Below are 26,481 nucleotides of genomic sequence, written 5' to 3' on the forward strand. Positions count from 1 at the left end.
AAGGAGGCCACATGAATCAGAAGCCAATCTACTGGGAAGTCACTCTCTCTAAGGGATTCTTTCTAGGGTCTGTCCCCATGCCTGGGGCTTCCAGGTGGGGTGGGTGGGATCTGGGGCACAATTGTCACCTGCTCACCTAAGAGCTCTAATTGGAGGCTGGTAGAGGTTGGGGATCATGAGTCAGGTCAGGGCTACCCTGGGGTCTTCACACTGGTACTTGGTTCTGAGGCTAGTTCAATAAGATGGGCAAACGCATCACATCCAGTTCCCCCATCTTCCATCTTTAATCTACTTCCATGGCAGCAGAGCTCTTGCAGGGAAATGCCAGTAAAACCACTCGACTCTACCAGCTCCACCTCTACAGTACCCTTCGTAACTTTCTCCTTTTGGGAATGTGGCCCCTGCCCACCTGTCTTACTTCAGTTGTTCCCACCAGCCCTCAGCACCAGTCCTCGACTATCCCTACCTGCTATCTCTTCTCTTACGCTTCCTTCATCCCTCCCTTTCACTTCTTAATGCTTCCCAGGAATCTTGAAGCAGGCTGACAAATGCAATCCCCAAAGAATGTGTGTAAGCCCCTAACCCAGTTTCCTTAATGTGGGTCAGAAAAGGGAACTCCAACTTCTGTCTCTCACCCCCTGCCTGCCTCTGTCAGCCTCCCTCCGTGGCTTTCAGGTCTTTCCATCTTCCACCTGTGTCCCCTTACCCAATAGGACCCTTGTGAACACTGAACTGGGTCTAATAGGCTCCACTGACTTTCTCTGCAAGTATGGACAAGTAATTTGCCAGCTCCGTGCCTCAGTTTCCCCCTTTGTAATTCAACAGCGTTGGTTGGACTAAACGGTAGGGATGGGCTTTGGGACATCTGTGGACCTTTAAAACTGAATGCAAATCTGAGCATGTCTGCACACAGTTGAGGGTTAGGGTCACAAGATAACTGACAAGAACCAACTGAGACGTATCTGGGTTAGAATGCCACAGTCAGATCTGTCCCGCAAATAAACATTCACAGGATCTGAAGAAGGTCTCTAAAGTTCAGGGAGCTGTTTCTCTGCAGCCTGAGAGGAGACATCGCCTACCTCTCCCTTACCTTTAACCCTAGCCTTCCCACCTAATGTCCAGGACCCTGGAGCTTATAGCTCCCTTCCTCCTAATGCAGTCCCTAGATCTCTGTAAGGCCGAGACTCCCCGGATCCCTTGCAAGGCCCTAAAAATCACCTTATCTTCTCTACCCACTCCCCCTAGGACCCAAGAGCTCCCAAAGAGGAGAGAACAATGCCTGTACCTGGTGGGGCCACAGTAGATGGAAGAAATGTCAGACCCCCAAGATTAACATTTCAGTCGGGAAGCTGGAGTTTTATGGCCTGTGTCTATTGCAGTCTCCCAGGTCAGCGGTCAGTGAGCAGGGTGTGCCCTACAGCCAGTGCCTGGCTTCAGCTGACAAGAATCATTCTTGTCTTGTCCGTGGGTCACAGCCTTATTTCGGGCTGCAACAGGAGCCGGGGCCAGATGCTTAAAGCACTGGGCTCTGGGGAAGACAGGTGCCCCGGCAGCGGGCCCTTGCAAACAGAAGGGCTTGCACCCCCTGGCTACACACATTCACATTAGAACTCTTCAGTCACCTGAGAATGTCGGGGATTGGCTGTGTTCACTGAAGCTTAGTAGCTGTTATATCCCTAGTGTCCAAGTTTAAGGCCCCATGGAAATTCAACAGATGTTTGCTGGCTGAATGAAGCATGGACAGTGGAGAAATAAATGAATGAACTGGTCCCCAATATCTTTTCCTCCCTTTCTCTTTCCCTCCCTCCTTCTCTCCCTCCCTGCTTTCTTCTCATACTCTCTGAACCTCTATCCAGGGGCTAAAGTCAAATATGCCGAGACTCTATCTTCAAGGAGCTCAGCTAGCTCAGACTCCAAACGGTAAAACAGTCTTGGTGCCGTGTCTTGAGCATTGCTCCGAGAGAGCTCAGAGAGCTGGGATCAGAGTGCCAGCTCAGCCTAGAGACTGGAAGGCTTCCCAGAGGAGGAGGCCTTGGCACTGGACCTTGGACGATGCAGGATTCACAGGAGCTCACCAGGCAGAAGGGCCAGGGACCCTGCAGGCAGAGGACAGATCTCTTGCAAAGACCGTTGAGGGGTTGGCAAGTAGGGCCAGAGCTTGGGACTGAGTGAGGGTGGTGCTGGGGCTGAGACAAGTGGGAAGGGGCCAGCTTTCCAAACGGAAATTGTGTTATAAAGGGCTAATGAAGAGGCTAAGCTTGGTGGGGCTGTGGTGATCATCAGATTATCTTCCTGAGACAGATCTGCTATACACTGTGGTTGAAGGGGGCCAGAGTAGAGGCTGAGAGACTGTGTGGTAGCCTGGCTAAGGGCATGACAGAAGGGGTAGAGAGGGGATATTGAGGGGCACTTGGATAGTGCCCACCCACAACTTAGAAAGGGTCTGGAAATGGAAGCTAAGGGGAGGAGTAGGCAGGGTAAGCCCATTCTGTCACTGAGTCCTGACAAGAGGAGAGGGAGTGAAGCCACCAGCAGGCTGTCAGACACTGACTGTACTCAGGACAGGTTCCAACAGAAGTTATGATTTATTAGAGGGACACAGTCAATCCCAGGAAGGGGTGGGCATTGCACGAGCTCCCTAGATCCAGGGTGGCAAGCGCCACCATATGAGACAGCATCCTGGAATCTGCTCACAAACTCAGCTTTCTGCCCCTTGGGTTGCTCAGACCAATCTCTGCCGGGCCAGCATCTAGAGCGGTAGTTCTCAATCTTCCTAATGCTGCGACCCTTTAAAAACAGTTCCTTGTGTTGTGGTGACACCTCCTCCCCACCCCCAACCATAAAATATTTTTTGTTTCGACCCCATAACTGTAATTTTGCTATTGTTATGAATTGTAATGTAAATATATGTTTTCTGATGGTCCGGGGTGACCCCTGTGAAAGGGCCAATCGACCCCCCAAAGGGGCTGAGACCCACAGGTTGAGAACTGCTGATCTAAAGGATAGCCTCACCTGGAAGTAGAAACACAATCCCTCTCTCTGGCCCGTGAAGAGAATAGGACCCTGGTAATCCTGATCTCACTATAACTGTCTGAACTCACGTGAAACATCTGCCTCCCATCCTGGAATCCCGACTTCAGTGAGAAAGTAGCACCAGGACACTGGACTCTGACTCAGCTTGACCCTGCCTACTCCAGCGACAGCACCCTGTAGCAGTACTACTCCAAGACACTATTTAGATCAACCCTCCCGTCACTCAGATGGGGATGCTGAGACATGGGGAAGGAATGGCTTACTCAGACTCACCTAATCAATGACAGAACCTGGGCTTCAATCCAAGGACTTCTCTAGTCCCAAGTTTTCCCATCTGTACTTATGACTGTTTATTTCCAAGCTCCAAGACCATGTGTCTCAGATATTCTGTGGACTGGCGCATGCTTGGAAAGAAGGAAAAGGCTTCCTGAAAGGCAAAGACGAACAGGAGGCACAAGAATGCAGAACGCATTTATTGCTCTGAATTCTACAAGAGGCACAAGGCAGGATACAGGCAAGCTGTGGTAGGTTTTAGAGAAGACCAGCTAAGTGAGAAGGCAGTCACTATGACAACTGCAGGAACAGAACTGTAGCTTCTCAAAGCTGCCCCTCCTGGTTATCTGAGGAATTGCAGGTAGAAGCTGATCTATGTATTGCACAGCATGAGCTAGAATTCTAATAGGGTCTCTTCTCTGGGAGGCTTCCCTAGCTTGGGACTCCATAACTACAAAGGATGCTGCCCCAGGTAGGAGCTGAGTACTCTCTCATCTTCCCAGGGCCTGGTTCTCAAACCCATGGGCAATAGGAACCTACCAAGATCACCCCTCTATTCCGATGCACTCCATTCCAACCCTAACTTTATTCCATCCTGACCCTAGCTTCCCCTAACCTTACTCAGGGGCTCTAGATCACCCTGATATGCGGGCAAATCTACTAATCACTCCAAAATCGCATCATCCCTTACCTTTAACAACATCCTAGTATTTTTTCCCAACGACATATATTTGTGCCTCATCTAACTCCAGCACCCAGCCCCAGGCTCTGAATTCTGAAGCTGATACTCTGAACCTTCAAGGGATATCATCTGTTGACTATGAAACGCACAAAACTCAGCACTTCTTCCCCCAGTCACTCTTGGGGACTAGAATCAGAGTCACTGAGGTTAAGGGGAGAGGCACCTTAAGGCCACTGGGTGTAGGCATGATCCAGGCCACAGTGAGATGTGAAGAAAATGAATATAACAATGCCCACCCTTCTGGGCATACTATAGACACTATGGCAAGCCCATACTGGCATACTTGACTTCCTATCCAGGTTTATTTGTATCGGAATTCGAGCCCTGTGAACCTCCCCCTTAACCCCTCGATTTCTGATACTATGGAGTGAATTTCAAGAATCCTCAGAGGTCAAGAGTCAGCTCCACGCAATACTTAAGTCTGGTCTACGGATCCTGGCCGCGGTTTGCATATTCTGCAACAAGAGCCCCTTTCCAAATAGGTAACACACCCTAGACCGCCTTCTCGTCTCTCCCCGGTTTTGAAAAACCTAAAACTAGCCATCAATGAGCTCAGAAAAACAGGAGTCTGGGGCTCCTGAGACCCATAGCCCCAGGGAACTTTACTCTCTGCTCTGCCCTGGCCATAGGGATAGTCTAGACACCCTGAGCTAGGGGGGATAGAGAAAGCAGCATGGCAGTGCCTGGAGAGAATCTTCCAGCCCCTTCTCCCCAGAGGGGCCCAGCAGGGCACCTTGAGCTTGCCTGGGAGATCTCTTTAAAGGTCACCAGATAAAAATAGAGCTAGTCTGCGAAGAGATGGAAAACAGCTGCTCCCGCCTGGGACTTGATGCCAGGAGCCGACGGTCAAGCCAGGGCCCGGGCCCGGGTCATGGCCAAGGTTCTTTTCAACACATACTTCATTTGCCAGGCTGTGGAGAGCAGTGTTGGAGGAAGGAGCATGGAAGTCTGGCAATGATGAAGGTCGATGGCTGTGTGCTTAGCTGCCTCCCCTAAGGCACACGTGAATGGAAGGAAAGGGAAGATGTCTGGAGACTGCATTGGCCAAAGCTAAGGGTCAAAGTCAAGAGGCTCTTCCTCAGAGCCATACAAATAAATGACAAAACCAAGGGCTACAACCCAAGTTTGATGGACAGGCCCCCCAAGCCCAGAGCTCTCCTTCCCTGACCCCCTTTTTTCTCTAGAGCTGTCCAATGAGGTCAGACCCTTCGGATCTCGGTGCTGGGGTTCCCCCAAGCTTAGTGCCTCTTCCAGCTCGACCCTCTCGGGGCGGAGATGAAACTTTAGGTGGTGCAGGAGGCCTCGGTGGGGAGACTACCACGCTTGAGCCTCAGGCTGCCATTCCAGCCCCGAGGACAGATGTTGTAGCCGAGGATGCCAGGCGACTTAAGCCCAGAGTCCTCGGAGTCGAGAGACACGTCGGAGTCTGTAGGTGAGCGGCGGTAGGGAAAAGGCCTGGACGGTGCGGCTTGAGGACTCCGGGGACTAGCACAGGACGAAGGTCCGATGGGCAACGGGCTCCGCGGGACGGGAGAGAAAGCAGCTGCACCGAAGTTGCCGGCAGGGCGGGCTGGCTGCGGAGAGCGCATGCGCGCCGGCGGCGGCGGTGGAGGCCCCTGCGGCGGGGAAAAGGGCCGCAGGGTCTCAGCCGGCGCTGGCCGCGGGGAGGCGCTCTTGCGCCGGGCCGCGTTGATAATGTTGCGCGCCAGAAGCGCCTGCAGCTGGCGGCTCGGGGGCCGCGCCTCGGTCTCCGATCGCAGCGGGGAGACGGAGCGCTCGCTCCACGAGGGGGACATTGGTGGAGGCGGCGGCAGCGGCGGAGGGCTGCTCATGCTGCTCCCGCGGCCCGGCTCCCACGGCCCCGGGCTCACCCAGCCGTCCAGGCTGCTAGGGGGCCGGGAAGCGGCCGGCGTCCAGGGCGGGGACGTGGGCAGGCTCTCCGGGCGGTCCTGGGGAGAGAGCAGAGAGGACGGGGAAGGTTTAGTGTCAGGTCCTCCAGAGTCAGGGTTTTGGAAAGAATGGAGTATGGTTGTCCATCATTCGGAGATAAGAAAAGAACCCAACAAAGTAGTGCCTGAAGTAGCGGGGCGTGGTGGTGCACGCCTTTAATCCCAGCACCCGGGAGGTAGAGGCAGGCGGATATCTGAGTTCGAGGGGCTATACAGAGAAACCCTGTCTCAAAAAAAAAGAAAAGAAAAAAGTAGTGCCTGAAGTTAAAGGAAAAAAAAACAAAAAACAAAAAAAAAAAAAACGCAGGTGGCAACCGGGCGTGGTGGCGCACGCCTTTAATCCCAGCACTTGGGAGGCGGAGGCAGGCGGATTTCTGAGTTCGAGGCCAGCCTGGTCTACAGAGTGAGTTCCAGGACAGCCAGGGCTACTGAGAAACCCTGTCTCGAAAAAAAAAAAAAAAAAAAAAAAAAAAAGCCGGGCGTGGTGGCGCACGCCTTTAATCCCAGCACTTGGGAGGCAGAGGCAGGCGGATTTCTGAGTTCGAGGTCAGCCTGGTCTACAAGGTGAGTGCCAGGACAGCCAAGGCTACACAGAGAAACCCTGTCTCGAAAAACCAAAAAAAAAAAAAAAAAAAAAAAAAAAAAACGCAGGTGGCTCAACTCAATGCAGAAGTTTTTAAAGCCTTTGCTATCTGGGGTCAGCCCCTGTTTGCTTTGGAGACAAAAACTCATGTGAAGAAACATAGCGTGCATTAATACGTTTCTTGGAGGGAACTGCTGAACAAAATACCATAAGGAGAGATGGGAAAGATATAGGAAAAAGTTAAGGAATGGGGCTGGCAGGCACGCGGACCGCACAGGGGCGTGGGAATAAGTGTTTTTGTTACTGCTTTCTATGTCTGTTTAGAGTTTTGAATCATACAGTTGTATTAATTACTTTAAAATGTAGATGTCTAACTTAATGTTTCTATTATTTATATATATTATATAAATATATATATAAATATATATATATATATATAAACTTTTTTTTTTTTGAGAAAGGGTTTCATGCCAGGCACTTGGAGGCAGAGGCAGGGAGTTCTCTGTGAGTTCAAAGCCAGCCTGGTCTACAAAGTGAGTTCTAGGACAGCCAGGGCTATTCAGAGAAACTTTTTCCCTCCCATCCACCAAGGTTTATTTATTTTATGTATGTGTGCTCTATCTGCATGTACACCTGCGTGCCAGAAGAGGGCATCAGATCCCATTATAGACATTTGTGAGCCACCATAAGGTTGTGGGGAATTGAACTCTGAACCTCTGAAGAGCAGCTAGTGTTCTTAGCCATTGAGCCATCTCTCAAGCCCCAAGGAATCCTGTCTCCAAAAAAAAAAAAAAAAAAAGCCAAGATGTGTAATTAACAGTCCAGTGTATTTTTTCCCACCCACTAGTGTCTATGTGGTGTGTGTGTTTCAAACACCACAACATGCTTTAACAGTGTTAAGGGGGTTGAAAGTAGAGGGCGTGGGAATACAGGCTACACACACACACACACACACACACACACACACACACACACACACACCTTAAACTGTTCAGCAATTCACCCATATTCCAGAAGTAGTCGCTTGGTCTCTTAGTTGAGTCCATCTTTGCTAGCAATCATCTATCCACCTCAGTCCTAAGCTATGGGGTCCAGTCAGTGACCACCCCAAAGTCTATAATCACCCACAAGATCCATTCTTTGACCCAGACACTCATCTGCCAGTTATCCTTTCAACCAGTGGAGAACTTAGTCCCTCCCAATCAAAAAGAAACAATAGAGACAGAAGGTATATATTCTCCAGTCACACCAAAGCAGCTTCCAGGTAAGTCCAGCCTCAGTACCCTTTCACTAAAAAGGACCATTAGGAACAACAGTCAGAAGAGGCCATTTCTGGTGGGATGTAATGCTGGGTAACCTTTTCAAGGACACCCAAGCTTATGGGGAAGCAAGTTAAGCGTCAGCACAAGGCCTCAGCCCACCTTTATTCCCAGGGTCAGGGCTGTGTGTGTGTGTGTGTGTGTGTGTGTGTGTGTGTGTGTGTGTATACAAGCCAGAGTTCCTAGGAGCTGTTCTCTGTGTGTGACACATTCCAGAGTGCAGCCAAGACACCTGAGGGAAACACAGGCTTATGGGGAAGAGCTTCAAGGGAGGCCTTTGCCCCTAGAGTTAGACAGGAAGGACTAGAGGCTGAGACCAGAAGCTCTGATCCAGAAGCCAATTGCAAGGGCTTAGGCTTATCCCGTTATATAATGAGTACCGCCTTGAGCTCATGCCCCAAGCCAGTCAACAAATGTTTTATTGTTGTCTTAGACAGGGCCTCTCTATATAGCCCTAGCTGTCCTAGAGCTTGCTATGTAGACCAAGCTGGGCTTAACTCACAGAGATCCACCTGCCTCTGCCTCCTGAGATCAAAGGCATGGGCCAACATGCCTGGCCCTAGTCAATGTGGCTGAAGGATCTGTGAGAACTGTCTAAAAATCTCTTTTAAAAACAAAACAAAACAAAACCTGTTTCTGTCTTTTGTGGTCACTGGGGGTTGTTGGATCCAACAAGTGGAAGGAGTGATCAGACTTAAGCAGCACTGTGAAGTGACATGGTTCAGGCATGGGCTGAAATGTGGAGGTGAGCCAGGCCTGACCTCATGCTGATTGCCATGTCTCAGGGCTGACTATGAGGCATGGGGGAAGCAGAGGATACACAATACAGAAAGGAAGACGAGAGCCGAACCGCTCACCTCCAGCCAAAGAGCTCAGTGCACTGTGTCTACCAAACTCCTTGAAAATGCAATGGGTGAAAATTCAGAAAGTAGCAACCAGTCACCCCAGGCTCAAAGCAGGGCCTAGGCACCATGGGGTGGAGACAAAAGCTGAGCTGACAATATGGCAGTGTCAGAGGCCATGGAACTCCCAGGGCACCTCCTACAACCCTGTCATTGAACAGGAGGCAAAACCAGGGTCAGAGACAGACAGAGACTATGCAACTTTTTTCTTCTCCACCAAGGGAGCCAGGCAGGGCTAGTGATGAATGTGACAAACAGTCCAATTTAGATAAAATGGAGATGGGGAGGGAACCAGAGGGGACTGGAGAGTGAGTGTTCTGGTGGAAGACATTTCAATCCCCATTTATTCAAAGAGGGAGTGGGGAGGAGGGAGGATCAGGGATGGCCAGCCAATCAAAGCTAGGCATATTGATACACATCTTTCATACCAGTCCTTGGGAGAGAGAGGCTGGTGGATCTCTGTGAGTTCAAGGCTAGCCTGGTCTACCTACCAAATTCTGGGTCAGACAGATCTTGTCTCAAAAAAAATATTAAAAATTAAAAACATAGAAAAATAAAAATAAATAAGCCAAATAGCAAACCACAGAACTAGGGTGGAAGCTCATGATTCTAGTCCTAGCATTCAGAAGGCTGCAGCAGGAGGATCATCATGAGTTCAAGCCAGGCTCAGCTACAGACCCTACCAATAAATAAATAAATAGATAGATAGATAAATAAATAGACAAGACAGATGGAGGGACAGATGGATGGAACCTGAGGCAGGAGGATCATCATGAGTTCAAGCCAGGCTCAACTACAGACCCTATCAAATAAATAAATAAATAATAATAAATAATAAATAAATAAATAAATAAATAGACAAGACTGACAGATGGGCAGATGGATGAAACCCCAAACCAATTTGGGCCATAGGGAATGTGTGGTTTCTCTATCCTCAACACAATCTGGGCTAGACTCAGACACAGAAAAGAAGGGGAAGAAAGTACCCTCTTCTCCTGGGCAGCACATGACTGACACCCAACAGATCCAGACACACAGCAGGCACAGTAGCACACAGGGACACAACCTCACTTCCATCCACACACAGCAGCCGAGCAATTCCACTTCACTTCCAGGCCTGATCAGTGAGGAGAGAGGGAGCCCCAGCCCCTGGCAGCAACAGCGCAGAAGAAAGAAGCAAGACAGATTTGAGACAAGAGTGTATTGAGAACAGGAGGCAGGACCAAAGAGTTCAGCCTCGCAGCGGCAGGAGCTACAGGATAAAGGATGGGCCCCTCCACTGCCAACCCTCCCTGCCCCAGGGGCAAAAGAGCAGGGTCTACTAGAGGCTGATTCTGTTCTGGGAAGACCTGGCCTGGAGGAATCAGGCTCACACAGTTTCCCCACGCATCTCCCTCTTCTGTGCGGATGAGCTCGCTGACAAGGCACCCCTCCTGTTCCCATGGAGACAAGCCTAAAGCTCAAACTGCACTCAGCAGAGTCCGGGCACCGCCTCCACCACCCCTGCCCCTCTGGGATCCCAGAAATAGGGCTGGGAAAGAGGAAGTGGGTGGTCCTAGCCTCAAGTCGTGGTAAGATTCTATCTAAATGTGTCTGTCTTCTTGTATCTGAATTCTCACTCCCCCAAAAAGGCTAGTTCGGGGGCGGGGTGGGTGGGGGTGGCTGTACACGTCAAAGGGAGGCAGGGAGTGGGAGATCTTAGGCTACCTGACTTCATACTCGCTGTATGAACGGGAAACTGAGTCTGAGACCCAAGGTGCACATTCAGTCTGTTAGAACCCAGATCTAAGTCCAAGGCTTTTCTGTCCCTCTTCTGAGCCACTGTCACCAGCGGGTCCCAAGCTTAAGCTGGCCCAACCGGGGCTTCTGACTATATCCGCTGCAGCAGCTTCTTCCAACGCCACCGCCCCAGGCCACTCTCAGGAAAAGCTAACTTCTCTGTCACTCAGTAGCATCCTGTCCACTTTCTTTCTATACGACAGTCTCCTTGCTTCTAGGCCCTTTATCCCACTGTGCCAGCCTGTTCTCTCAATCCTGAGTGATTTTCACAACTAGAGGACCCTGTGTACATGGGAAAACTAAGACCTAGAAAGGAAGTGAATTGGCCAAAGCTTCCCCCAGTAAATGGGAGGATGTGTGGGCGAGTCTAGGACACTCCTCTGTTGTCTCTCCCTGGACCTTGAGCCTTTGCATGGAGGTGGCTTCTTTCAACCAGGGAGTTCTTGCCTGAGGTCACTATGCCACTAAAGGGTCACTCCCCTAGCAGCAATCCACATCTGCCTAGCTTTCTAAAGGACACTCTTCTCAGGGACCCCCGGGGATGTCCCCCACCCCAGAACAGTGAGGGCAAGGAAGGCAGTTGGAAGCAGGACTGAGGTCTGGGCCCAGGAGTCTCCCTCCCTGTGGAGAGTCGGGTCGCAGAGAGGACATGGAGGCAGCAGAGTCTCAGAAAGCAGGAAGACAAGCATCAGAAAGGAGTGATGTGCCAAGTCCACAGGCAGCAGAGGACTCGGGAGAGGAGGTGGAGCCAGGCAAAGCTCTCTGAGGCAGGACAGAGGACATGTCCAGAAGGCCGAGGCGGGAAGAAACTCCCTGTGAAGGTGAGAATCCAGAAGCAGGAAGCCAGAGGCCAGGAGCCTGAGCCCTATGAGTAAGGCACACCCAGCACGTGGCAGATTTACAGGGGTCAGAAGGCTGTCTGTTCCAGAAGTCCCCATGAGGACACCTCTGGGCCTTCTCCAAGCAAGACACTGCCATCTGACTCCCATCTCTGAAGCTCGCAAGACCAGGGAAAGACTCTCTGCTCATCGGGACCCTCTGAGGGTTTTGATTCTCCGTGATCCCCCTCATTACCCTGATGTGGCGTCTAAGCTCGGAGAGGGGAGATGGTCCACCCACAGTCACATAGCTATCTAGGGTCAACACCAGACTTTGAACCATGGGTGTCCATCTTCCTCACTAAGCCCCGAGCTATATCCTTGCCACATCTTTTCTCTGGCCCTCCGAGAAGGGGACAAGACAGGCCCTGGGATGTGTTACTTGAAGCAGAAGGAAGGCTTCCACACCTGGGCCTCGATCCCAGCATTCCGGGTGGAGAAGGAAGGCCTGGGAGCCTGCTTGGCTCGAGGAGACCACGCCCTGGAGGGAGACACGGGGGAGATATCACTGCTGTAGGTGGGACTCACGGCAGTGGGCTGGAGGCTGTCTTGGACTGGGGCAGTGTAGAGGCCTGGGGAGGAGCGGGAAGGCCGAGGCAGAGCAGGAGATGGTGGGAGGCCTGCTCTGGGCAGGTTGGGCACCAGGTCCAGGGAGCTAGGCTTGGCCGGGGAGGCAGCTCGAGGTGAGACAGTGCGTGATGGAGTGCGCGATGAGGTGGCGCGTGATGAGGCCTTGGCAGGTTCCTTGACGGGCGACAGAGCATAGAGGGAAGGCCGCATCTGGTATGGCTGCTGCTTGGTAGGTTCAGGGCGCAGGACTCCATTCTCTGGCAGATAGCCGTGGTAGAGAGAGGCAGGCGGAGTCCGCGCTGGGCTTAAGGATGCCACTCGGAAGCCCCCAGGGGCGTTAGTGGTGTACTTCCAGGATGAAGGCAGGGACATGGTAGGCGAAGGGCAGCGGGCCAATTCGGCATGGCCTGAAGACTCTATGACGTATTTCTCCATCCGTGACTGGCGGCGGGCGTAGAGCTCAGCCCCCTTCCCTGAGGCTTCCGAGAGGTTCTGATTGGGTTTGGGCTTCGGCTTGGCCTGGATACGGGGTGACTTGAGGCAGGAGGCCCACTCGGGGACAGCTTCCTCAGCTGCCGCAGGGCTGGCCCTGTCCCGAGCTATTGGCTCCTGCTGGAAGTTGGAGGCCTCAGCTCCCAGGGCAAAGGGCTCTTCTTCCATGCCCACCTCCCCGTGGTCTCTCTGCCTCCGCTTCTCATCAGCTGTCTGCACTAGGTCCAGCAAGTCTGGATTCGGGGTCACCTTGGGCTTCTCCACGAAAGTGAACATTGATTTTCGGCTGCCTCGGCGTGCCATAGATTCTTCCAAAATTCCTGTCTTGTTGGCAGGGGCTACCTGACCTTTCAAATGGGGAGGCTTGGGGTCAGAGCTGGGATACAGAGTGGAGTAAGAGGGGGGAGACCTAACCCGAGAAGCCACAGGGGCTGTTGACAAAGTCTCCGCATAGGTGGGGGGTGGGGTGAAATTTCCTAAGGGGCGTCTCTCTACGACCGGACTTCTCTGCCCAAGCAGTCTCCTTTCCACCATGGGACTGCGGGACATTATGTGCCTCTGTGGCTGGGGACTCCTATCTGCCATACTGCTAGCAGGGGGAGCCCAGGCCTTCTCGCCAAACTGTCGTCTTCCCATCATGGGGCTTTGCTCTATGTGGCTGGTCCCTGGCGACTGGATCCCAAAAGGCCTGGCGGTCCTGTTGACCACGGATGCAGGCTTGGCTAGTGTGAGATGTACTTCACTATACACCTTAGTGGGCGTGGTGACAGCTGCATTGCCAGGCACCTCTTGTTCTGCTGGTGCCACTAGGGTGCTAGGCTGCATGTCAATGAGCAGGGAGCTGGACATGAGATCTGTCGCTGCGGCTGGCGGCCCAGAGCTGGAGAGGGGCGTGGCTTCTCTAGAGAAGGTGCTGGCGGCAGAAGGTGGAGCTGACACCTTGTCAATCAAGAGAATGCTGGATCTCACCTCCTCTGCTGGCACCGGGGGCTGCCCATCATCAGCACACAGAGTGCCGGGTTTGGAATCAAGTGTGCCATTCGGGGAGCACTGTGCCTGGGATGAATTCTGTGGGACAGGGGTGATGGCAGCTGGAGGGTTTTGATTGATATCAGCGGTGGGCTGGTTGTGGTGACTGCTAGAGGCTAGTGTGGTGAGTGTGGCATTGGGTGAGGACGGGTTCTGGTTGATATCTGCAGCTGGACTGGGTACTTCAGTGTCGGGAGGGTTTGGTGAGGACTGCTGGGTCTCTCGGCTCTGCGACAGGTGTAGCCCATTGGCTGTCAGCAGGGCTGCATTCTCCTTTAAATAAACTACCAAGGGCACTTCCTCCTCCTCACTGGCAACCTTCTCCAGATGCCGCAGCAGACTGGCTTCCTCTGAGAACCCCTCCATGATGTGGCCAGCGACCCCTCGGCTGAGGCTTTGGGGACTGGGGTGCTTTGGAGAGCCTGGCTTTGATGGAGATGTGGGCTTCACACTAGGCCTCGGGGCATGGCCTATGGGGCTCAAAGGACGCCCTGTTTGGAGGGCCTCTTGGTTGAGCTTTGGTGACCTCTGGCCTCGGCTCTCCAAGGTGAACTCGTTCACCCTCTGCCTGCGCCTGTTGAAGAGCTGGACCCCTCGGGAGTTGGAGCTGGGAGGGGTGGTCAGCTGGGCTGCAATCTGCTGGCTCCTCGCCTTGGCCTCCTTCAGGTCGTTTTCGGTGAAGCTTGTGCTCCGGCCCAGTGCTGCAGAGAGGACACAGGCCTGGTTAGCAAATGGACGTACAGACAGACCCATCAGTCACTGTGCCCTCCCACATCTCTTTGAAATCTGATCTTTACTCTAGCTTCCTAGAATCAGAGGTCACGAAGATTCCAGGGTGACATTGATTGACTGTCCGGCGGGTAGCCTGTCCATCCCTTTGGACTGCTCTGGAAGATTGTAATACAGCCAAATACTCCAAATGAGTCATGCCTCTAACTACATCTCCCATGGTCCCTCTGGCCACTGGCTGCTCTCACATCAACTCTGTCTCTCTTCTACACCAAAGAAGGGGAAGAGGAAGGCAAGCAAGGCTAAGTAAGGCCCCATACAAGCTGGAATTATCCTTTTCCCTGACAGCATGCCCTCTCCGGAGGGGCTGTCCTGTCGCCTACCCTATCTCTGTTTTTCCTGCAGAGCATTCACTACTGCCTGAAATCAACTCGTTCGTTTGCTTATCTCCTGACTGATCATCCATCTCACCTCCAGCACAGTTCCAAAGGCCTTGTTCCAAAGGCATGTTTACCTTTCTGACCCCAATCCCAAGAATAGTGTTCGGCCTAAAGATTCCCAAGTGTGCAAAACCCAGGACACCTTATGTATGCATTTCTGAGGGGCATCCTTTCAAACCGAGAGTCTGGTCATTTGCTTGATATTTTATAGAAAGGTGCTACTAAGTTTCAACGTTATCATTATTTGTGTGGGGAAATATATTTTGGCAGGTCTCATTCTACCTCTATACGGGTTCTGGGAATCAAACTCAGCCACCAGGCTTACACAGCAAGTGCCTTTACCTGTTGTGCCATCTCACCTGCCCCTAAGACTTCTTTTTCTGAAAACATTAATATGCAGGGCATGGTGGTACACGTCTTTAATCCCAGCATTTGAGAAAGCAGAGGCAGGAGGATCTCTGTGAGTTCTAGACCAGCCTTGACTACATAGCACACTCCAGGACAACCAGGACTACAACAGAGAGACCCTGTCTCAAAAAAAAAAAATAAAATAAAAATAAAAAGGTTAACACATTTTATTTCTAAAAAATAAAAACATAAAAAAGTAACTGTGTCCCCGCCCAATTATAACACATCAAATCAAGAGACCACACTGCCAGTTTCTTCAACACCCTTCCCCCAATTTCTTCTTCTTCTTTTTCTTCTTCTTCTTCTTCTTCTTCTTCTTCTTCTTCTTCTTCTTCTTCTTCTTCTTCTTTGTTTTGTTTTTCGAGACAGGGTTTCTCTGTATATCCCTGGCTGTCCTGGAATTCACTCTGTAGATCAGGCTGGCCTCGAACTCAGAAATCCATCTGCCTCTGCCTCCCAAGTGCTGGAATGAAGGGCATGTGCCACCACTGCCCAGCCCATTTTTTTTTTAATTAAGATAATTATTTTAAAAGCTGTACATGCTAACATAAGCCAAGTGACACCCTGGGCTAATGTCAACACCCCCCATGTTCATTTATCTTGTCTTCCCAAATGCACCGAGAGGCAGCCATTGGGTGCCTAGAGTGCAGACAAGAAAACCTGTGTGAAGACGTTCAGAAATTTCTGACAGACCCAAGGCCGTACAGCTCCCGGTGGCAAAGGCTGAGTCATTCCATAGCTGTGCTCAAGGTCCTTCTGGGGAAAGAAGCCGTGGGACATGGCAGAGGTCACTGGTCGGCCTCCTATTTAAGTGAGGTAATCATTTCTTTCTGTCCACAGTGCCCAGCTGGCACGCACTCGGCGCTCAATGCTCTTGAACAATGAATAAACAAATAGACGCCTGAACAGATGAGTCACAGGCAGCTGGAGGGATCAGCCTATGACCAGGGTCACAGCTTACCCAGTGGCTGAGAAGACCCCTCCCCCACTGTGGGAAGCTAATTAGCTCTTGAGGAATCTGACCCTGCCCTCCCTCCTAACTCACCCTAATTAGCCCTGGCCCTGACAGGCTGATGGGTCTCCAGGGACAGTCTTTCTAGGCATCTTGCCAGCCTGGCTCAGAGTTTGTGAACTCTCAGAGATGGAAGTACCTTGATAAAGGAGATTGGTAACTCGCCAGTATCCCATTTTAGAGATAGGGACACTGAGATCCAGAGAGTATCTCAGGGCAAAGTCGACTGGCTATGCTGGAGTCAGCAGAGAGGTCCATGGAGGTCAGGCACAATCCTTGCATTGTGGCTTTCTGGCTCCATCCTCCCGTCTACTACGGGGGTTAGTGGCTTCTCCCACATGCACGACGGCAGCACACAGTGTATCCCACCTGTACCCCAACACCTGCTGGTATTCCTCTTCTGTCCCAGTTACCCCCTCTGTAAAACATGAAGGCTTTAGCCAGACCACTCCCCTGAGACAGTTGAAGATGAGGCTTCCAGGCACACAGGAAAGTCTTCAGGAAATGTTTGGACCATGCAGCGTCTCCCTCCTCTGTTCTGCTCTGAAACAGGTCTCCCGGCCCAAAGCCAAGTTCTTTGGCTGGGCTATCCCTGTGGTTTTGGCAAGCTCTCATCCTCTCCCAGAGTCATGGGCTTCTTAGCTGAGAAAGGTTTGGGGGTCACTGTGAGATCATAAGTACTAGGGATTTGTCATCACCAAGTCCAGGGCAAAGGGCAAAGAAGGCTCATGCTACCCCAGGAACTGCAGGCCACTGTGACCTGACTCTGCTCACGGGGGCAGACATTACCCAATCTTTATCCTGCAAAGCACATTTCATTCCTAGCACAGATCAGGATCCCGAAAGATACACGTCAGGGGACTCTGGAGTCACAAAGAAGCACCACAGAGTCTCAACAGCTTGGAGGTGGCTGTTACAGTACAATTCTCCACACAATCCTTGCATCCCTAAAGCCACACCCCTACATGTGCAAGACTTATTTACACACCCATCTGGCATGGGCTCAGTACTTAGTGTGTTTCTGCTCTACTCCCAACCCCCAGTCACACCAGCGAACAGCTTTACCTTGCAGCCTGACAGTCCTGCAGAGATTCACAGGGGTAAACCCATCCTGTGTGACCCAGGACCCCAAGCCCACCAATGTTGCTTCGGACACACTTGTAGCAGTTGCAGCTAACACCGATTAGGTGCATGCTACATGTGCCTTACTCTCACTGCGACCCTATAGGGCACAATCTGCTCTTGTGCACTTTATGTTGATGAGAAAAAAAACCAAAGGTCTGAACAGTAAGGTGAGCTATCCAACAGCACAAGGTTACCTTCCCATTACAGAGAGCCAGGATTCTGGCTGGCAGGATCCCACAGGGTAAGGCAAATAGCAATCTGGTGTGTGAACATCCAGTCCATTCCATATCCCTGCACACTGCTACCTCCTCCTTACATTCCTGCTTCAGGACCAGTCCTGTGCACCCCAACCCCCATGCCTCACGTATACACACTACTCCCGAACCCCTTTGCTTCCAATACCAGTGTGAAAGGTCCTTGGGGAGAAGCCAGCTTGGGAGGTGACTCAGAAAACAGAGGGTCACAAAGAGGAGGTGGCCCAGGCCCCAGACTGCTGACTTCCAGCCAGGCTAGTCATAGTCTAACTTGCCCTAGATGACCCTCCCCTCCTGGGAGCTCAGAACTGCCCCTAAACTCCCAGAAGAATGGCAGAAAGGGCCAGAGGGGAGTGAGCCTCCCTTCTAGAACAGTCCTGCACCCCAGTCCAGCTGCAGTGCACATAAAAGAAATTAAACAGGAGGTCTGGAGCCAACCCAGACAACTAGCATGACAATTTTTTGTCACCCTGCACAAACATGGGGTTGGGGGAGAACAGGACTTGATCAACCAAAGGTACCCCAGAGTCGTCCCTTGTTACAGGCAGCAGGGGGTGTTCCACCTGAAGTCTCCTGAGGCAAGGTCACCCCTGCCTACAGCAAACTTGACTACAATCATGCTTCTTGGTTTTAGAGAGAGATCAGAGGTGAGCCAGGGCCATAGGGAGCAGCAGTCATCACAGCCTGGCTGTGGGACAGGCCATGATGCCCCTTTTCCTAGCCTAGATCACTGAAGGCCTACATAGAGCTCTAGAGAGCAACCCTGAATCATACAGGCCTTCAAAGAAGGCTGGAGGGTAGACAAAGAGAAGAGCTACCAGGAGTCAGGTTAGACAGGGCAGATCCAGAGTGGAGGAGAGGCTCAAAGTAGAGCATTGCCTCAGGGCGGAGGGGATGCTGTGGTTCAGGCCTCACATGGCCCATGTATAGCACTACAAGCTCATCTTTTGTTTTGTTTTGTTTTGTTTTTTCTTCCACAAGGCAATCCCATAGGATAATATTGCCGTTGCTCCTCCCGTTTTGTAGATGACAGCCAGGCTCAGAGATGCCCACCCCAGTGCCAAACAACCTTAAGCAGCAGAGCTGGGATTCCGGACTCAGAAAGTCCAACTGGGAAGTGAGATGTCCTGACCATTAGGCTTTCTAGCTCAGAGCTTCAGTGGGAGGGGCCTCAAGGAAGCTTCTGGGTTCCTGGAAGATGTCTACAGAGTCCTGTCTCCTCACCCCATCAACGCCCCCTTGGCTGCTTTCTATTGCTTCTTTCTCTTTTTCTCTTTCTTTCTTCCTTCCTTCCTTCCTTCCTTCCTTCCTTCCTTCCTTCCTTCCTTCCTTCCTTCCTTCCTTCCTTCCTTCCTTCCTTCCTTTCTTTCTTTCTTTCTTTCTTTCTTCCTTTCTTTTTTTCGGGAGGAGAGTTGATAACCTTATTCTCACCCAGGCAGAAATGGATATAGGGTATGGAATGCTGGTGGCGTAGGAAGATCATAAGGCTAGCATCAGTAAATTCCTGGCCCTGCTGTAGCAGGAATAAGGCCTCTCTTTAAGTCCCAGTCCTTATTGCTTTCTGTAGGCAGCCCCCCATTCTGCCCTTCACTAGGCCTGTCTGAAGAAAAGGGAGGGAATCTGAGGCAAGGGAGTAGAGGCCAGAGAGGTCAGGACAGTGAGAATTCAAGGAAATGTTACTCCACACAACTGCCGTCAATGGGAGTGTCCAGGCAAGGCTAGTGGGAAGGATGGGAGCCAGAGGTGGGAACAGAGGTTGACGGGAGGCAGCCCATTGTAGCAGCCTGGGAGCCCTGGCAACAGGCTGGGTAAACAGGCTGGGTAAACTGGCCCCCCAGTGGGGTCAGGAAGGACCCAATGTCCCAGCCACTATACAACCTCTGGCTTGGCCCGGGGGCAGGAAGATGAGGAGGTCTGAGTAATAACCCAGCCACTTTGCCAGCCCAGCCTCACATCCTCCCTGCAGAGAGGAAAGTGACACAGACCCTGAGGGGTGCATCCACGCCAGAAGCAAAGACCAACACATCGCTCTGTAGAACGACCCACACTTGGGTGGGAAGGGGCATGCAGGAATAGGAACAGGGGTTCCTAGACCCAGCCAGCTCTAGCTTTGCTAATGGGCTGACAGAAGTCCCCATTTGCCTCTTTCCTAGTACAGGGAGAGAAAATAGGCCAGGCAGGGGCTGCCACATGCCCTGAGTCACACCCCAAACCCCAAAGGCCCCCCCTGATTGTTCAGCTTACTCACTCTGACTGGGTCCTCCCTGCAGCCCAGCTTCCCCAGGATGCTCTGTCAACCGGCCTCTTTCTCAAAGCCTCTGGGACAGGCAGCCAAGCTCCTGGCCGACGAAGAGAGAGGAAAAAAATCCCACCTTGACCGTACCCGGAGGAGCTAGATATGACTTCTCTCCTCCACAGCTGACTCAGCCCTGTTCTTTATCAGGAAAAAAAATGCTTCTGCAACCGCCTTTTAAATGGCCTCTCCACCCCCAGTCTCTCCCCCGCCAATCAACCTACCCCACGCAGCCAGATTCACCAGATTCACCGGTCCTCCCTCCCAGTCCTATGCTTTCCTCCTGCTCAGAGCTCCAAACCGTGGAAGAGCCAGAAGGGTCCTCCTTCCTCATCCAGGCATTCAACGGTCCTGCCGGCTAAGCCTGCCTGAGCGGTCCTCTCCTTCTCTCTGTGTCCTTAGCAATAGCTGAGAACAGTTACCCGGTTCCCACTCCTGCCTGTGAGAGAGTTCCTGTCAGGAAACAGATACACAAACCTCTACACTTGGAACCTTATCCTTCCCATCCTATGTGTCCCGTGCCCCCAGCCTCTGGCCCAATTTGAATGTGACCAGCCCCTCCCTAAAGACTTCCCTACCTGTCAGCATTCTGCACAGCCCAGGGCGTCATGACTTGTGGAGCAGTCACACTTCAGGGAGGGCTTGCTGTCTGCTAGAGACTCTGACAGGACCATGCTTCACCCCACAGCAGCCCTGAGGCTACCGGTGACCTCACCTCTACCTCAGAAAAGACCCATCTTGCAGAGGAGCTGTGTCTTAGAAAAGTCACATGACCAGTTGGGAACCGAGCTGTGGACCACACTCAGGGTGACCCTCCCAATGTTTTTGTCTCATGACATCCAGGGTCTGGGTCTTCAGTCACCCACATAGCCTGGCCTGAGGGCAGGGCTACATATGCTTCACACCTTCACTTCTCTCTGCCCACACCCTCAGTGACAATGACAGCTGTCACTGACTGCTGAGCTCCAGATGCTGAGAACAAAGGCTCAAGGATTTCTCCTCAAATCCTCACAGCAGTTCACCAAGGATTGCTTCTGATGCCCAGCTGAGAAAGGAGGAGAAAGGCAATGAAGACTAGCTCATACATCCCTGCCCTCATGGTTGCCAAGAGATAGAACCGAGTACATGCGGAGCAGCGAGGCTGATCCCGAGCCTGGGATGCTTCCCTCTTTGGAGTTCCACCTGTAGAGAATATTCAAGCACACCTCTAAATCCTGCCATTCCATCCAGGAACACCCAGCTCAATCCCCCAAGGCCCAGTAGCAGCCTCTGCTCAGTCAGACCCAGAGGCCTCACAGCAGGAAGAGGACTTGCAGGAAGCAGAAGAAGGAGGGCGCTACAGGAACTCCTGGTTCCCTTCTCCTGTCAAAAAGGCCACAGGCACATACAGAAGAGGGAAGACTGGCCCTGGGTTCAGCTGGTAGTTGTCTCTGCAGGTAAAAGGCACCCTGAAGACTCTTGGCTGACCAAGGCCTTGCTGCAAAGTCCTGGCAGGACCTGGCTGTCATAGCATTCCTCTTGCCTGTCCTAGATTGCCTTGGCTAGATCTCTAATGAATACTGGGTAGATTTCAGAATTTTAGAAATGGTAGCCAGAGGGATGGAGAGACAGATCCAGGTGGAGCACTTGTCTGGCCCGCACCAAGGCCTTGTATACATCCCCCAGCCCTGTGTGTGACACAGGGCATAGTGGCACATGCCTGTAATCTCAGCATTAGAGAGCCGGAGGCAGGAGGAGCAGAAGTTCATGGTCATGATTGGTTGGATATCTAGCAGGCTTGAGGCCTGCTGGGCTACAGGAGACTCAGCACAGTGGTGCAGACCCTTAATCTCAGCACTCAGGAGACAGAGACAGGGGGGTCTCTATGAGTTTCAGGGCAGTCAAGACTACAGAGTGAGACCTGGTGTCAAAAAGTTGATCAATTATAAAGAAAGAGAAGGGGCTGGAAAAAGTGTCTCAGAGGTTTACAGGGCCTGCTGCTTTTGCAGAAGACCCGGACTTGGTTCCCAGCACCCACGTGGTGGCTAACAATCACCTGTAACTCCGACTCCTGGAGACCCAGCACTCTCTTGTGGCCTTCATGGGCACTGTACACACTTGGGGCACAGACATACATGCAGGCCAAACTCCCACACACATAAAATAAAAAATAAATAAATTTTGAAACCCAAACAAAAACAGGGCAGGCATGGTGGCTCACACCGTTCATCCTAACCCTCTGGGGGCAGAGCAAGGGAGATCCCTATGAGTTCCAGACCAGCTGGGTCTATGTCCAGTGCCAGGTCAGAGTGGTGACTGAGGGAGACCCTATCTCAAAAAAAGGAAAAAAAAAAAAAACCTAAAATGGTAACCAGAGACAGGCAAGTTCAGGCCTAGAAGGACAAGAACCTGTAAGAGAGGTAAGGCTGGCCTGCAGGCTATCAGATCCCTTGGAAGACTTGGGAGCACAAGATGGATCATACACATAACCCCGGAGATACAAAGGTCCAGAGACAGAAAAGTGGAGAGCCAGGATAGGGAAGAGAACTTTCCCTTACCATATCCAGGCTCATATCCAGGGCCTGCCACACTCTGGGCCCCACACAAAGAGGTGGCCTTTCTCCTGAGCGCTGTACCAAAGCCTGCCTATAGCTTTGCTAAGTGCCTTAACCCCAGGCAGAGCTATCAGTAATAGGGCTCAGTATGTGTGGACTAAAGGACTAGCACCCCCCCCCCCCACTCACACATGCAACACATTCTCATGTGTTCCTCACTCAGCCCTAGAGCCCAATTCTAGATTCTTCTGGACTCTAGACTGGAGAGTGAGTGGTTCCTAGAGTGTGAGGGGACATTGAAGAAAGAACAGCAAACTCGTGGGTGGAACAGGAGATGAAACCTCAAGTTGCCGGGTCAAACCAGAGAAGAAGAATATTCCACAAGGTACTGAGAGAACACAGAGCCTGAGAAGGAGGAGACCAGGATAAAGCGGTCCAAAGGCTTCCTGTAGAGGACAGCATTTATCTTAGGTTTTTGCAAGAGGAGACGAGGGAGGCTCCAAGCACCAGGGAAAGTTTCCAGAGCCTAGACGACTCCAAGGTAGTCTGTCCTTAACCTACCCCCATGCCCCAAAGCAAGAAGGAGAGAAGAAACTGTTGATGAAGAAAAATGACAGCAGGCTTGCCTGGAGTCCAGTTTGCATGCAGTGAGCCGGGTAGCATTTCACAGGAGCCCCGGAGCTTCGAGGCTCTGCCCTGGGCCACATGCACTGTGGGATCTGCCTTGGGCCTCCTTGTGGTTATATAACCTGCACCTCTCCATCCCAGTCAGCCAGGACCCTCTGCCTCCTCCACTCTGCCATCTGTGTCTGCTGCTTCCTTCATATAGAAGACGCTGCTGTGCAGCCGAAAAAAAAAAATGAAGGCCAGCCCTGTGGTAAATTCTCCACATTCCTTCCTCTCAGAAAAATAAATAACCCGGGAGAAAAAACACAGGAGGAATGAGAGTGACGGCACAAGCATGCTGGCACTCCAGCTACTCGCTGGGGTAGACAGCTATGGGAAACCAGCTCTGCCCAGTGCCTTTTCTGGGATAGGGCCTGAGGCTGCCTCTCACAGAGGATAGAAGACCAAACTGGGGCTCCAGCTTGGTCGCAGGTGACAGGTGCTGGGAGTCCCTATGGTATGGCAGCCACAGTGGTCACTACAGCAAACCTGTCAGGAGCTAAGGTGCCCTGGTTGCTCAAGTAGCCGCCCACACAGCATATCCATATACCTTGGCTTCCTCCTATGTACATAATCATTCCTCCAATATTGTACTTTATCCTTGTAGGCTGCAAATATTCTTACCTCCATTTTAAAGATAAACAACCCGAGGCTCTGAAGGATTGGAGGATTCCCTATGGCATTAGGCTAGAAATCAGCTGTGGATCTCCAGTACCTGCCTTCACACTTCCACCCTGTCAGCTGGAGCCTCCTCCAGGTAGCCCACCCTTCCACCTACTGTGCAACCAGGTCAGCAACCATCCACCCTTCGTAAATCTCTGCATCTGAGTGAGTCTCAGCTCCCTCCTTAATAAAACAAGGCTAAGTAGCTAAGAGTGGTGGCAAATGGGTCTACATGATGGCACCCTCCCCCGCCTCTCTTCTCTTCTCTTCTCTTCTCTTCTCTTCTCTTCTCTTCTCTTCTCTTCTCTTCTCTTCTCTCCTCTCCTCTCCTCTCCTCTCCTCTCCTCTCCTCTCCTCTCCTCTCCTCTCCTCTCTCCTCTCTCCTCTCTCCTCTCTCCTCTCTCCTCTCTCCTCTCTCCTCTCTCCTCTCTCCTCTCTCCTCTCTCCTCTCTCCTCTCTCCTCTCTCCTCTCTCTCTCCTCTCCCTCCCTCCCTCCCTCCCTCCCTCCCTCCCTCCCTCTCTCTCTCTCTCTCTCTCTCTCTCTCTCTCTCTCTCTCTCTCTCTCTCTCTCTCTCTCTCTTTCTCTGTGTGTGTGTGTAAAACAAGAGCAGACCATCTGCTTTGTTGCCACTGCTCAGCAACTGGGATGCAGAGGTAGCTCTAAGGTTTATAGCACTGATCACTCCTGCAGGAGTTAACTCCAGCCTTTGCCAGCTCTGGAGAGCCTTCCAAGGCTGGGGCTCTTGGTTCCTCACCCCCTCTGCCTTTCTTCCCAGCCAGCCTCTGTTCCATCTACAACCAAGTGTAGTCTCACCACCCATTTCCACTGCCCAGAGGACCCCAGAAGCAACCCCTTGTCAAAGTACCATAGCAGAAAAGAACAGTTCACCTGCCAGGCCCACCAAGGGTATGTCCCCAGGTCCAAAATTGTAGTGGGGAAGAGGCAGCCTGCATAGATTGGTTCTGGCTGTACATGCATCCCCAAGAAGGCATCAGGACTCCAGAGAGCTAGAAGATGCTGGCCATACATACTTCAATGCCACTCATCAACTTCCAGGCCTAACTGCACCCTGGACCTAACAGGAATCCTACCAGAGTTGCCAAATCAACCAGTCCTTCCTTCTCATTTCCTCAAACTACAAAAGAACACAGGAGGTCAGGACAGACGCTTGATTCTGATGTCTGTCCTGTTGCATGTGGGTGGCCTTGAGCAAATTCCTGTACCTAGTTTACCCAGCTCCTCAAACTGGGGATCGCACACTGTCCGATGCTTGCCAGAGAATGGTGTCTCTCACCTCTAGTGGATGCCAAGCATCTTGGGTGGGACTCCGGTTCTTAACATCTTCATAGCTATCTATGTAAGTTTCAAATGTGTCCTGGAAAACACATGCTGAGCCTTGGGTATGTCACATCATGTCTTAGGGAGAGGATAATCAGACAATTTAAAGAAACTAGGCATACGTATATACAGACTCCTGAATTCAACCAATATTTATTGCACAAATTATACACTGTCCACAGCCGTGAAGAAAAGTAGCACAAAATGTGTGAATTTTAGTAAGGGGGCAAGATAATGAATACGCACGTAATTCTGAGCCTGTGGAGAGTGACTTGCAAAGGTAGCCATGACAATCAACGTCATCTTCACAGAGAAAGCCGAGTGAAGCCAGGGGGAAGGTGGGGGGGGGGCTGGTGAGACATGGGCATCTGGGGTGGGGAGAGTGGCTTGGTGGAGGGACAGCTCGTGCTAAGGTCCTGAGGCAGGCTATATCATATGCAAACAAGAAAACTGCCTTTCCTACCAGCCTTCTAACTTTTTGTCTTTGGGATTTCCTTCTTTTCCTTAATGCTGGCCATACTTCAGCGGGTGGCAGCACATCCCTCCCCATCCCTTGCAGACAGGCCCCCCACGCAGAGGCTCTGCCTGCTTCAAATCTGTATGACAGGCAACAGAGCCCACCCAGTCGCGCGCACACACAGTAAATAGAGTGGGCAGGACAGAGACACGTGAGCACCTGCAGGCATATGTGTGGAAGAACCCGTGCTCATGCAGCAGGCTACCATGGGCACATGGGGAAGAAGTACATACCTCGTGGGAGGTTATGCATCCCTCCATCCCACCTACTCTCTAGGTGACCGAGTTACCAAGCAATGCTTGCATGGAGGGCGCTCACTGCTGGAGACTGACCAGGAGTGACACAATGATATGTTTTGAAACCCATGACTCTCCACTGTCAGTCAGCACCTCTCTCTTCGGGAATGCAATAAGACCTACCACCTGTCCCAGGTGTCCCAGGAGAGGACACTGTTCCTGACAATGTCTGTCTTCCCACCCCTACAACAGCTTAGCCCCGTTTAGCATCTGCACGGCACCGAGGAGGTCAGCAGCCACCAATCAGCGTCATCAGTGGAGACGGCTGCTCTGGCTTCTTTCCAGGGCAGGGATCAGGGCAGATAAGGAGTAGAACAGCCTCAGCCTGGCACCGAGTGCCATGTAAGGCCTCAGCAAGTTCCTTTCTTTATCCTGCCTAGATCAGAACTTGTAGGTGGTCCATATGCCAATTCCTGGGCTCCAGTCTAGACCCGTGGGTCCACCTGAGGGATGCTAGCACACAGCCAGGTAAGAGACTCAATGAGATTTTGAAGCCCAACAATCCATCTGTTAGGTTTATAGCTAGCAAACACAGACAAACACCTAGACTGTGGTCTGGCATATGATGCCTTTAATAGTAACCAAAACCACAATCAATAGCATGCACTATGTGAAAAGATGATCGATCACATGGGATGTGTATGAGCAATGTTCAC

General features: G+C 51.8%; 1 protein-coding gene across 4 annotated transcripts in view; it reads right to left on the reverse strand.

Moving 5' to 3' along the window:
- Positions 1 to 3,491: 3,491 nt before the first annotated feature.
- Positions 3,492 to 26,481, reverse strand: part of Synpo (synaptopodin) — a 37,123-nt gene continuing 14,133 nt past the window's right edge. For 2 of the 4 annotated variants that reach the window (XM_029471987.2, XM_021151080.3), the window contains exons 2-3: positions 11,867 to 14,250; positions 3,492 to 5,997 (exon numbers count right to left, since the gene is read on the reverse strand). In XM_029471987.2, coding sequence (XP_029327847.1) covers positions 5,332 to 5,997; positions 11,867 to 14,250 — 3,050 coding nt within the window. In that variant the 3' untranslated portion in view covers positions 3,492 to 5,331. Of the gene's footprint in view, positions 5,998 to 11,866; positions 14,251 to 19,765; positions 19,940 to 22,970; positions 23,135 to 26,481 lie in introns of those variants that run through there. The other 2 variants (XM_029471988.2, XM_021151081.2) reach the window with 2 other exon arrangements.

Source organism: Mus caroli, unplaced genomic scaffold, assembly GCF_978045245.1.
Source record: "Mus caroli unplaced genomic scaffold, Mus_caroli_1 scaffold_19, whole genome shotgun sequence".
Taxonomy (NCBI): domain Eukaryota; kingdom Metazoa; phylum Chordata; class Mammalia; order Rodentia; family Muridae; genus Mus; species Mus caroli.